The 13,514-nt window shown below is 40.4% G+C and overlaps 1 protein-coding gene across 3 annotated transcripts in view; it reads left to right on the top strand.

The window, feature by feature from the left end:
* DDI2 (DNA damage inducible 1 homolog 2) overlaps positions 1–11,367 on the top strand; it is a gene marked incomplete at its 5' end in the record, with an annotated part of 41,790 nt that extends 30,423 nt beyond the window's left edge. For 2 of the 3 annotated variants that reach the window (XM_082655455.1, XM_082655454.1), the window contains one exon: positions 2,859–11,367. In XM_082655455.1, coding sequence (XP_082511581.1) covers positions 2,859–4,750 — 1,892 coding nt within the window. In that variant the 3' untranslated portion in view covers positions 4,751–11,367. The remainder of the gene's footprint in view (positions 1–2,858) is intronic. The other variant, XM_082655456.1, reaches the window with a different exon arrangement.
* Positions 11,368–13,514: the final 2,147 nt, after the last annotated feature.

The raw sequence follows: 13,514 nt of genomic DNA, 5'->3' as shown, positions 1-13,514 counted from the left end.
GTGTAATTGTGTCTATGGATCTACTTTTTTTTCACCTATTTCACATGTTTGCCCATGAATTCTCTGTGTAGGTGTGTAAAATTAATTTCTTTCCAAGTTCTGTTGAAAATCTGTTGAAGTTGACACAGTGCTTTATGTATTGTGAGAGAATTAAAGCAACCGGCAAATCTTTTTGATGTCCAAACTACAGGAGCGTTCCCCCACTTTGACTCTACCAGTTCCTGATCTTAAAGATGGCAAAGGAGTGGAGACTATAACCCTGCATGCTGTGTGGTTTGCATTGTTAACCCAAGGTTTGCTTGTCTGTTTCCTAATTCAAACAGAGCGTCAGAAGCCATGATGCATGTAGTGTGTGTGTACTGCAGCTGGAGTGGGCCCCAGACCAGGTATTTATAGACACCACGTTAAGCCTTCCACCCAGTCATCGTCTGTGGTCTGAAAGACTTCGTATCCTCAGCAGCTCTAGAATTTAGCTTCTGTCATTCACCATTTCACCTTGTTTAATCTGGTTACAACTAGCCTGTATGTGTATTTGTATGTTGGCATACATACATATCTAAGCATGGTTTCCTATTTAAAATTTTATCAGTCATTAGAACAGTTCGAGGGGGAAAAAACCCCAGCGAAAACAAATGACCACTGTGAATATCAAATCAAGAATATTAGCATCACAGCACTTTGTTGGTGGAGATGACTGTGTTATTAGGGGTTTTGTAAGTCCCTTTCTTCTGAAAAACTGACAGTGTATTTTTCATATTACTGCACACAACTACCAGCATTATAGAGGGGCTGAAATTTTCATTCTGTTGAAGAAGAAATGGAAACAGGCCAGGTGACTTGGCCATTGTCACAGAGTCAATAACATAGGCAGGACTGAAGTTCAATCTTCCAACAAGAGCTGAAACTTTGCTTTTCCCTCTCTCCCTAGCCTGACAGTTTTCCACAGGAGGCTCTCTGCTTCCATCTCCCTGTATGCAGATATGATAAATGTCAGCCTGAGTGCACTGACTGGTCTGTTAAAAGAAGGAAAAGTGGTCTTTTCAGACTCTACCAACCTAGGACTTTATAGGGGTTTGCAGGCTGGTTGTAATTAGATATATAGCATTTAATTGCTTCTTTCTTTCATTTTCCTTGTAAGGATGGGTTAAAAGCAGCCATCTTTAATTATTAATGTCCGTTGACCTCATCCTCTTCTCCTGTCCTATAGTACTGACCCAGTCCTCCCCTACATTTAGGACTTAGGCCAGTGAAACTGACCATCTCAGCTACAGGAGGACTATATGCTGCTTTCATAGTGAGTACGGAGTACTTTGAGGTCATGTTCACCTTCACCTCCCCCAGCTGTTATAACTGACATACCGTTGCCAGAAGGCCATTACCTTTGCCCACCTCTGTGCTGCTAATAACATGGATATTTGACTACAGTGCATCTTTGTGTTCTCATTAACTCGAAATTGAACCTCTTTCAGAGTCAGCCTTAGAGATTGATAAATAAAACTGATAAATGTGTTTCTAGACTCTAGTGAATATAGTTTGCACTGAGATATATGCTGTTTTCCTGTTTATCCCTAAACTATAAGATTATTTCACAAGAAGTCAGTAACTTCCTGACATAGTGCTTTATCTTTTCAAGCTGTTAACCTGTGTTGGATTAGAATGATTTAGAGCCTTTTGAATCATAACTGCATTGCTTCATGACTTCTTAAGTCATGAAGCAGTTGAGTTGCATCTGTCCTAATAGTTTGTATTGTGATGTCATTTTTTGTTACCAGCCTTTGACTTTTAATTAACAATCTTGTAATAATTGCATAGAGGTCAATTTTTAATTGGATTAGTGGCAAAAGGAGAGTTGGAACTGATGTTTAATGACATCATGATGTTTGCATTGAGGTGTGGTATTTAATCCTTCCATTTTTTATGAGTGGTCAGTAAGTTGCAGTGGATCTAAATTGTTAATTGCTTATTGGAAAACTTATGAACTATATCCCTCCACTGCCCTCCCCTGCCCACATTTCCCTGCCCTTAAAGTACTTAAATATTCTCACTTAGTTGTTGCTGTGATAAAGTAACTGATAATCCTTTTTAAAGTTGCATTATTTGGTAAGATAATAATTGGGATTTAATCTGTTTGATCTTTAGCGCTTTTTTTTGTTCTGAGTCAAGCTCATATAGTTTTTGGAATGTTTGGATAGAAATAAATAGAATGTTTGCTTCTCTGTCTTCTGAAGGTCCCTGAGTAGTATCACATTCTTATTTCTCTTTATAATTCCTGCTCTGTCTCAGATATACCTGGTTTAGACTTCTCAGTGTTCACATTTGACACTCTGAAAGAGAATTGGCACAAGAATCATTCTAGTACTGAAATCCTCAAGATTGTATTGTGCTTTTAAGAATCACCTGAGGAACTTACTGAAAATACAAATTCCTGGGTTTATCCCAAGGATGGTATCCAGAATCTGCATGCTTAGGAAACATCCCAGGTGATTTTAGGGCAAGTGATAGAGAAAACACACTTGGAGAAAATATTCTAGAGTTCTGAACCCACTGAGAATAAAGATACGTAAATGTCCTTCAGTCTTGAGCACTAACTCAGCCCTTATGTGGTACTTAAATAAAAATATTGAATTACAGTACACATATTTTGTTAAGAACATGCCTACCTCTTATCCTGATGCTATGATGTTAAATTGTCCACCACGATGAGAATGGTTCTTGTATAAAGTCTATAAATATAAGACAAACCCCAGTTTAAGGACCTGATTTTGTTCTGTCCTGTTTAGATTTGTGTTCTCTGATAATTTAGTGGACTTTGTAACCTGCTAATTAATCTTTTTTCCTTTGACTGTTGTTCTATGTAGAGAAAAGCGGTAAAGAAACTACCTCACTGGGAATGTCATCATTACCAACTTCAGATGGATTTAACCATCAAGCCCGTCCTTCAGGACAGAGTCCTGAGATTGGTAATCCTTCACGTCTTGCTCACTCTGTCTCTGCTTCAGTCTGCCCTGTTGAGCCCAGCGACCCAGACAGCATTGAACCTAAAGCTCTGAAGGCTTTGAAGGCTTCAGCTGAATTCCAGGTAACCTGTGAAAAGAAAGAACATCTTCCTCTACAGGATCTTTCTGATTGTGCTTCTTCAGCAGACAGTGCTCCAGCAGACCAGAGGCCAGCTATGCCTTTGCAGAATTCACTCGAAGAAGCCATTGTTGCAGGTAATCTAGAGAAATCTGCTGAAAGAAGCACCCAGGGCCTCACATCTCATCTCCACACCAGACAGGAAGTTAGTTTATCTGTCACTGGGATGGAAGAACCACAGAGGCTTAAAGATGAAAAGGGTTGGCATCCAGAATATCAGGACCTGAGTCAAGCGAGTGGCCTTCAGCAGCATGAAGAACCGAGGACTGGACAGCATGAGGTTATACGGCAGAATGCTCCCCATGACCGAGCACGTCTCTGTAACACAGGGGACCTTGAACTTCTTGGAGAAAGGCAACAGGAGCAACAAAGAAGTATTGGTTCGGAAGCTACAATGGAAGGAGACAGGCTAGAGCAGACTGTGGACCTTTCGGGTACAGAGAAAAATATTCTACCTTCAGGGTGCTTTGGCTGCTCAAGTTCAGAAACACTTATGGAAGTAGATATAGTTGAACAGTCCCTAGCTGCTGTGCTCAATTCAGCAGGTGGTCAGAATACCAGTGTCAAGAACATCGGTGCATCTGATCTCACCTTAGATAATCCCTTGATGGAAGTAGAAACATCAAAATGTAACCCTTCCTCTGAAATTTTGAGTAATTCCATTTCCACTCAGGATTTACAGCTTCCAGAAAGTAATGTTGAAATGTCTGGAACAAGTAAAGAATACGGGAGTTGCCCCTCCTCTTTAGTAAGTCTCTGTGGCAGTTGTCAGCCATCCATAGAGTCCACAGAGGAATCTTGCTCATCTGTAACGGCCGCCTTGAAGGAACTTCATGAACTTTTGGTCATTAGTAGTAAACCAGCTTCAGAAAACACATCGGAAGAAGTTATCTGTCAATCAGAGACAGTAACTGAGGGCCAAACAGGTATTAAGGACCTTTCTGAGAGATGGACCCAAAATGAGCATCTTACAGCTACCCAGAGCAAACACTGTTCACAGGTCTCCTTTCATCAGGCCACATCTGTAACAGTGAAGACAGAAGAATTAACATACACTTCAACTGACGCTGGAGTAGAAGATGAAGAAAATATTAACTTCAGGGGTCCAGGTGATGGCGTATTAACTGATAGGGAAGGTGTCCCCAAGTCTAAGGAGTCAGTAAATGAGAGCAGTTCTGTCACTGTAGCCTCAGCTGAAACGTCCAATCAACTACATTGCACCTTTGGTGCAGAAATTTCACCCAGACTTTTAGCAGGTGAGGAGGATGCACTCAATCAGACTTCTGAGCACACTGAGTCCTTGTCATCCAGTTTCATATTGGTTAAAGATTTGGGCCAGGGCACACGGAATCCAGTGACAGACAGGCCTGAGACTAGAGAAAATGTCTGTTCTGAAGCTGCAGGGCCACTTCTAGAATTCGTACCACCTACCAGCCAACCATCATCAAGTCCCTCCTTTCTTGCACCATTAATTTTTCCTGCTGCGGACATTGACCGGATTCTCCGTGCCGGCTTTACTTTGCAGGAAGCTCTTGGGGCTTTGCATCGAGTTGGTGGAAATGCAGACCTTGCACTTCTTGTTTTGCTAGCAAAGAACATTGTAGTTCCTACATAACCATGGAAACGTGGGCTAGACCATACTCCATTCCCTTACAAAAAGCTATATATTTACACATACACACTCACCACATATACAGTATATGTAGAAACCTGCAAGCAGAATGTTGAGCCAGATTTTTTTTAAAGATTTTTTTCGGCCAAAGTAATTTATGATCTCTTGTCTGATGAATTTGTCTATTCTATTTGTTGAAATTTGGGCCTTTTAAAATGTATTGGCAGTATGTGCATACAGGAGCTTTTTATTAACATTAAGATGATGTATTCTGGAATGAAATTGGTGGTTTTGTGTATAGCATACCATTTTAGAATGAGAGTGAATGCTTTAAAAAGCAGAAGCCGTGAGAAGTCCCACCACCCATGCAGCTAAAAACAGATCATAATTTGGCTGTGTCTGTGCTGTAGGCAAGGTGTGGCTTGTTGACTCAGTTTTTGGTTTACAAACTTGATTACATGGTTTGGTGTTTGGAATCATACTTAGTGCTTTATGTATTATGATTCATCAGTTGTCACAGGAAACTGAAGAATATCTCCTAGAGTGGTATGTTTTTATTCGTGTGGTTAGGACTTGACATTTTAATGGGATGAGTTGGGAGGGTTTAAAACTTGGGCTGCTTTGTACATCACAGGCTGCTGCATGGATTGCCAGATACCTTGGGTGGGATACTGTGAGGGAATTAACATTAGCGCGAACCATGGTGCTACCCAGATTTAAAAAAAAGAAAGAAAAAACTGTAATTCCATTTGCAAATGTCATGGTGATGTTTCAAGAACTGTGAGTGAAAAATAATGGCCTAAACACTGGAGTTAACTAGTGACTGGGTTTGGTAGCATCTCACTGATCACAGCTCAACCCTTAGTGACTAATGATGAGCTTATGGTCAGCTAGTGGGTTGGTTGCCAGCAGTTTACTTCCTTTCCAAACTCATCTTCTTCTAGGAAGTTCTTCTAAAGCTCAGTTTGAGCTGTGATCTGAGTGAAATATTCAAGTGTGATAAATAACCTTGTCACTGGTTTATCTTGGTGCTTGGAATGGTCAGTGTATTTGGTGAGTGTCTTTCATGGCAGTGGAAATAGTAATTGGAGTTTCTGACTCAAGTGGCCTTGGTAGAGTTTTCCATCCTTTTCTTTCCTCAGGAGTTTCTTTTTTTAAGCAAGGTTTCGTCATATTTGTGTTTACACATGTCAAGTTAGAGTGGGGCATAGTATATAGATGTATTTATTGTGGCCTTTTTTTATATGAGGACTAGCCCTTGGAAATCACTGTCCTGTGGGCCCCACTGTGCAATAATTCTACTGGGTAGATTTTAGATACTTTTTTTCGTGGAAAATAAACCCTCTTAAGTACCTAGCAGGAATCTGAAATCTTGGTTTTATTGAAGAGAATTTTGAGAATGATAATTCCCTATTCCAGGTTATAATTTGCAATGTGTTTGGAACAGAAGCTTCAAAAGGGTGATTTGTGAACTTTTAACTTTAAGTGATTTTTGTCTGAAGTCTTACTCTCTTTAAAAGCTTATTCTTTCTGTCAAAATTCACGTCATTGAGCACAATCAAAATGGAGGCTCATATCTCAGGAGTTTTAAAATGTTTGATTTGGGGGACTTAGACATTTCTTTTACCCTATTCCATGTTCTTTCTTTTAGCTGTGAGGTTCGTATGTGTGTTAGGAGCCTGAGTGATATGATGGAAAGTTGCATAGATTCCTCATGACCCTCTGAAGTTAGGGAATGGTTGACAGAAAGAGTTGTAGTTTACTGTGTTCAGAAGGGCGCTCAGAACAGGTTAGCCAGATGGTCTTTAAAGTGTTCTTTTAGACGATCATGTGCTGTAGATCCTTTTGCCTGCCCTACACCAAAGATGTAAGATGCACTAGGAACCTGCTTATAGGATTTCTGTCAACCGACTCTCAGAGCTGTGACTGTAATTAAGTAGTGGTGCTATGATTGAAGCAAAATTTAGTAGCAATGCAGTGGGCCCCTGATTTGCGTTATGGGTATACTTGGGAATTTATTCTAAGCTTATAAATCTTTAGGGTCACAAAGTGGGGTGAGTCTATGACAGTAGACTCCTCCAAAAAGGCCTTCTGTATGAAGATGGGCCTCAGAGGTTTTTTGTACTAGCAGTTCCTCTGACTACTGTTCAGAGGCTTGGCCACTGAATTTTCACAGTGTGGAGATTTGGGAGTCAGTCCCAGGTGGGATATAGAATATCAATCTGGAAAAGGTTTCATTACGATAGCTTTTATTGTATGTATATGTATATTTATTTCTAGGAGAAAATTGGATAGGCCTATCGTTGTACATGTATTCTTATTAGGAATACTTTGAGCTTAACCCACTTGCCAAATATGCTTGTCCTTTTTCATCATTTATCTTTCAACTTATAATTGCTTTTGATTTTTTTTTTTTTTTTTTTTTTTGCAGTATGCGGGCCTCTCACTGCTGTGGCCTCTCCCGTTGTGGAGCGCAGGCTCAGCGGCCACGGCTCACGGGCCCAGCCGCTCCGCGGCATGTGGGATCTTCCCGGACTGGGGCACGAACCTGTGTCCCCTGCATGGGCAGGCGGACTCCCAACCACTGCGCCACCAGGGAAGCCCTGCTTTTGATTTTTTAAATCTTCCTGTCCATCGTTTGTATGAAAGTAAAGTTGTTGACATTGTCAAGATTTTAAATCATTTTTAAATTTAGCAGTTGTAAAACACAAAAGGAATTCAGGAACATGACACTAGTGAACCTTCATTTTCAATTTTTATTCAAAGTGCAGAAATTAGAGATTAACTTCTCCAAGGATAGGATAAAATCATTGTGAACTCCTCTGGTTGCCAACAGAACTGATAATGGCCAGCCATAACCAGTAATGGGCTGCTTTACTGGATAGCTCCTTTGCCATAACCGGTAATGGACAGCCTTGTGGTCAGCACGTACCTCCAAGGGTGGTATCTGTTTATTCACCAAAGAGAGGAGAAGATTTACCTATATGACTTCTGCAGTTTCCCTTTAGTTGGTTCCTGTGTATAAGAATGTGCTTGGTAACCAGACAGCTATACCTAGGCTATAGATTTTGCCGTTGCAGCTGGTAAGAATTATTTCCACTCGTACCTCTTTAGGCATCCAGACATCAGCCAGTAGCCTTCATCCCACAGTTTGGGCTTTAGCTATTAACATATAAAGATTACCAGTTGCAAAGGGAACTACATAGATGGTGAGTGTGTATGAAAACTGTCCTGCCTTGCAGCCTACAGAACTTTCCAGAGCTCCTTGTCTCCATATATACTGAAGGGAGACACACACCTTGTATTTTTTCCCAGAGCATTTCTCCAGTAAGAGAGTTACATGGAAAGATATATGAGACTTTGTGTCACTGATTCTGTGATAACCAGCTAAGGTGGAATCTGCCTGTTTTTCCCTTAGCACAGCTTACTATCCCTAGTAAAAGCCATAAAAATTTCGTTGGTTTAACCATCAGTTCATGTGTATATATACATGTGTGATAGACAGATATCCCACAGTTAATTTTACATAGATTAAAAAGCAAACAATTTTTATATCTACAGATGTAGTCTTCAGTTATGATGGTTTTTATGTATATAAAAAACAGCCTTGCAAGTAACTGGCCAGAAGAGTTGCAGTACATTCTGATTTCCTTTTCCTATCTCTTTGCCACCTGCAGAGAGTATAAGCAGGATAATTGAACTGCTGCATATTTCAAACTAGTTATCAGTGGTGACATATCACAAGAGAAGCTAACTGGATTATGCATTCTCTAGCACAGATACCAAAAAGCCAAATATCTCCTTTGAATTTGGTGACTTAGTGTAGTCCACGGCTGAACTAGAAAGAGACAGAGTTCTCAAGAGTTCCCTTCCGAGAAGATGAATGTTAACTTAGTTCTGTAAGATAAAAATAGCTTTCTTTTTGAAAGATTTAAAAATGCCAATTCCTGTTAACAAAAAAGTAAAAATTCAAAGCATGTCCTTGAGAACCAGAAATGTAAAATCATGGCTCAAATTCTCTACCTTTGTGGTCCCTCGGTAGATGTTACTAGGAGTTCATGGAGTAAATCAAAGAACTTAGGGGAGGAACCTTTGATATGCTTGATTTTCTCTTGTGCCTTAGTTTCTCCAAATAGCAGAGGCATCAAATTTGGGTGGGGAATAAAAGTGGAAGGAGGGGGGCAGCAGGGAAGTCTGAAAATGGCTCTCCTGGAGATAGGCATGCGTGGAGTGGTCCTAAGGCTCACCTTTATTGTTGGTTGAGAATTATTCTGCACCAAATCGTTAGATTTCCCCAGGTAGAAGGATTATGACACGGCTTTTTTGTATCAGGTATACCCCCAAAAATGGTTTCTAAGCGTTTATTATGTTCTTTGTGGCACTGTCAGTATTGTGGTGAAGGCAGAGCAGAAGTTCAAGAAAATCTTATATTACAGGGAATGTTTACTCTCTTGAAGGCTATGCAGTTTGAATCTTTGAATAAGAGTTCATTATTCATTCAAACATTAAGTGCCTGTGTGCCAGGTACTGGGGAGCACTGGGGATACAGGAGTGACTAAAACAGACTGGAAGCTGCTCTTGTGAAGCCTTCAGTCCAGTAAAGAGACATGAAACAAATTTTAGCTTCAAGTGCAACATCTATTTTTGCCTATTAGCATCATTTATTTTAAAAGTCATATTAGGATGATTTGGTTCAAATTCAGAGAAAACTGGGAAAATCAGGCTCAAAATGGAATTAGATGCTGTGAACCTAAAACTGCTCTAAAAAAAATATTTTTTAAAAAGTGGAATCGGAGAAACCAACAAAAAATGTTCTAACATTTGGTAGAAACACTTGAAGAGATCAAGGATTCAGAAATTAACGTATACTGTTGGTGGAGGGGGAATTAGGCAGGATAGAAGTGCAAGTGCAAGTAAATGGAAGATGACCTAATATGCACCAGTGACAGTCAACTTTTCCTTCCATCAGGACCTCCTTCCATGCAGGATAGAAATACGGAGTGTGCTGCGGCATCCTTCCCACTCCCCCTCTGAGCACGGCTGCTCTGGAATACTAACCATCTGGGCCAACAGGACTTAGCAGAGGATTCTGGGGGATTTGCTGTTTTAAAGCAGCTGAGTGCAAGATGTGAAAATAGGAATCAAGAGCAGAAAATGTAGCAAGCAGTGGTTCGGGGACTGGATGGTGGGCAAAATTTATTTACAAGAAGATTCAAGGCTCTACCTAATGCTTCTACAGGACAGCTCCATCAAAAGGACATTCTTTAACCCATTATTGAAAACATCACCGTGTATGTAGTAATCCTGAAGGATACAGGTAGAATTTCTGGACCTTAACTGCTAGTGACTTCTGAGGTTTACAGTTAGAAAACTCTCACAGGTTTATCTGTTATGTATCGGTGATTGGTAATCTAGACCCTCTGGGGGCTGTGAAAGGTGAGAGGATATAGCAGATAAGATTCAGAGCACAATCTTAGGGAATGAAAGCTACAGAGAAAATGGTGCAAGGGCATAGGAGTTAGGGGCTATTTCTTTTACCTAAAAAAAGTTAAGCAAACTACAGAAGACTTGGGGTGGGGGTGTGGAATACAAAATTAGAATAATTTTTACAGAATTATATTTCTTTGAATACATACCATAGGAAGGTTTTCATTAGCTGACTTGGGGAAGGGGCATGCTGGTATATTTTTTTCCTGGGAAGATGCATGACTAATAATAAATTATTTTGTTTACCATGAGTTTGTTTTACGTACAACTCTGAATGATGCATCAGTGACTTAAAGAAAGGTAGACCTCTGTAATTTCCTATCAGAGGCAGTCACATCAGTTTGTGTCTAGATTCCTTTGGTCTGAGATTACCCGATGCCCACCAGACTTCCTTTTCTTTCCCTGAAGGCCCCACAGCTTTGAGTTTATGCTTCCCATCTGAGACCTTTCCCTCTGAATGATAATATTTCCATTCTCTATTCTCCTGATCATCCTTTTGAAATAGTTCTGGTGATATACTCAGATCAGTGTATTTGCTTTTTTTTACTATGCGCTTACAATGAACATTGACTTGCCCATTTTTATTCAAAATTTTATTTCCATGGCAAGTTGGGCTAATGGGCTTTGCACTCAAGTAAGGTTTGTTTACCAGTTTTGTAGCCATATTTGGCAAATTTTAGCAAATAGAAAAAATCCCTCTTTTCCCCTTTGTTCTTGGCAGTCGTACTTTTATTGCTTTCCTGATTTTTCTTTAAGCTTTGAGGCTACTGCATCTTACAAGAGCAACTAGGCTGATTGGCAAAATAGGCTTGCCAATCAGTAGCTCTTTTACTCCCATAATGCTTTAGTTTTGAGAGTTGGGAAAACTCTGAGAACTTAAGGGAACCAAACTCAGGAATCCCACAGTTGGTTGCATTGTGCCATTGGTTTAGGGGCTAGACATAGGACCTGTCTGCAGCTGAGTGAACTAGATGAATTTGGGTTTGAGTTTTTGTCAGATACTGAAATGTAAGTCAGCCCTAAGTAATCAAAACACTTTATTTTCTTTTTCTTTTTTTTTAATAGGAACTTTCTGAAGAAAAAGTGATGTGTAAAACATTTGATATTTAAGACAATAAAGTTTTTATCATAAACTCTTGTTTGATCAGTTTCTTTTAAATTGAGATGGTTGGTTACTTTTGTCCTTGTCTCTGTCTCCCTGCCCTTTAAATAACTTATACCCAGGCACTGTGACTTGTGGCCATGAACCTAAACGCCAGAAGAAGTGGGCATCTCCAAGCCATTAGTCACCTCCAGATAAACACTGCAGGAGGCCGTGGCCATCTGCTGATGTGAAATGTCTGCACTTGGTGACTGCACAAGCAGTGGATGCACAGCAATAGGAACAACACTGGTGACAGGGTATTGTGGTTCAGACTAGTCTCTAGAGCTCGGCTGCTCGGGTTTGAATTCCAGCTTTGCCACTTGCTAGCTGTGTGACTTTGGGTAACTTGCCTAAACTTTCTGTACCTCAGTTTCCCTGTCTATAAAATGGGGGGCTTTTGGGGTGGTCATAGGGGTTTGTGAGTAAGTTGGAAACACCCTGGGATGTTAACTAGTGTGGAGTTACTGCTTTGTGCATGAGTTTGTGCTGTGGGGCCTTTATTTGAAAGGATTTCCAGTGTACATGGCTCAGCTTGTATATACAGGGAGTAGTTTGAACAAATCCCCCCGTGTTCTGTTATCTTTCCTTGCCTTAATAAAAAGAATGCTGAGAGCAAAGCCTACTTCTAGTTGGAGGTAAGAAGTACTAATTATTTTGCCATTGTTCAGATCTCAATCTTTTGATAATCAGTTCACTTGAAATGAGATTTCTAGTACTTGATAGAGTGGTAGGAAATTGTGAGACATTAGTTATCGGTGGAAAGAATTCCAGGTCCTTGGCACAGAGAAAGGGGAATTCACTGCATCTTTATTTAAAGAAAAAAAAAGGTTTAAAAAGTATCAGGGAAATAAATGCTTTGGGGGATTTATGGCAGGAATCTATGTATCTACAGCTTGGAGGAGGAAAATTTAAGAAAAGGGTAGCATATACATTTAAAAATAGAAATACAGAGAAATGGGAAAAAAGACTTCAAAAAAGAACATAGTTCTAAATTTCAGAACGTGAATTAAGCAGAACATATTGCCATGTTACATAAAAGCGCTAAACTGTCACCAGATACTGCTTCCCTGTTCAGAACTATTAGTGTTCTAATGGGATTAACCAACTAACTATACCAGTCCTTATCTATGGATTTTTGTCCTTAAAAAAAAATTAGGGCTAGGGTGGCTTGGTTCCTCCTAGACAGTTACTAAAAGCCAACATTTTCCCTGTTCGACTGCAGATACCTGAAGTTGAAGTTCCCTGAGCCAGAAATACTTCCCTGCCCCAACCTTCTCCTCTGTGTCTTTCCCTGAGAAGTAAATGGCAACTTCACCCTTCCAGTTGTTCACTCAAATGTTGACTCCTTTCTTTCACAACTACGTCAACCCATCCTAAATCCTGCTGGCTCCACTTCAAAATATATTCGAAATCTGATCCTTTCTAGAACCGTGGTCAAGGCACCATCACCTCTTACCTGGGTTATCGCATTAAGTCTCCTGCCCTTGTCTACATGATGTTCTAAGCACAACAGCCAGCATGATTCTGTTAAATCCGATCACACCTCTCCTTAAAACCCCTCAATGGGCCCCCATCTCACTCAGGGTGAAAGCCAAAGCCCTTATAATGCCTCCAAGGCCCCTGTGTACCTCTCTGCCTTCACCTGCCTGCCTCCCCCTCACTCGCTCAGCCACCCTGAACTCCATATTCCTCGAGCTCACCATGCTCTTTCTCTTCAGGGCCTTTGTATTTGCTCTTTCCTTGGTCTGGAATGTTCTTTCCCCCCCGAACAGCTTCATGGGTTTTTCTTTCACTTCCTTTAGGTCTTTACTCAAATACCACCTCAGTAAGGCCTTCTCTGTCTACTTTATCTTGTCACTTCCCTTCATTTTTCTGCTTAACACCTACACTACCTACCATACTCTGCATTTCAGTTCTGTCTCATATTATTATCTTTCTCCCCCATTAAGATGTGAGCTCCATGAGAGCAGGGATTTATGTCTCCTTTTCACTGCTATCTCCCAGTGCTTAGAACTTTGCCTTGTGCATAGTAGGCCCTCAGATATGTATTGAAGTAATAAATCTGTAAACAGCATCATGCTTCCACAGTTTATCATCTCAAAGGCCCATAAGTAGAGTGACAAACTGCCTGAAACC

Source organism: Grampus griseus (assembly GCF_964374135.1).
Source record: "Grampus griseus genome assembly, chromosome: 1".
Classification (NCBI taxonomy): Eukaryota; Metazoa; Chordata; class Mammalia; order Artiodactyla; family Delphinidae; genus Grampus; species Grampus griseus.
This window is presented reverse-complemented; position numbering and strand designations above follow the sequence as displayed.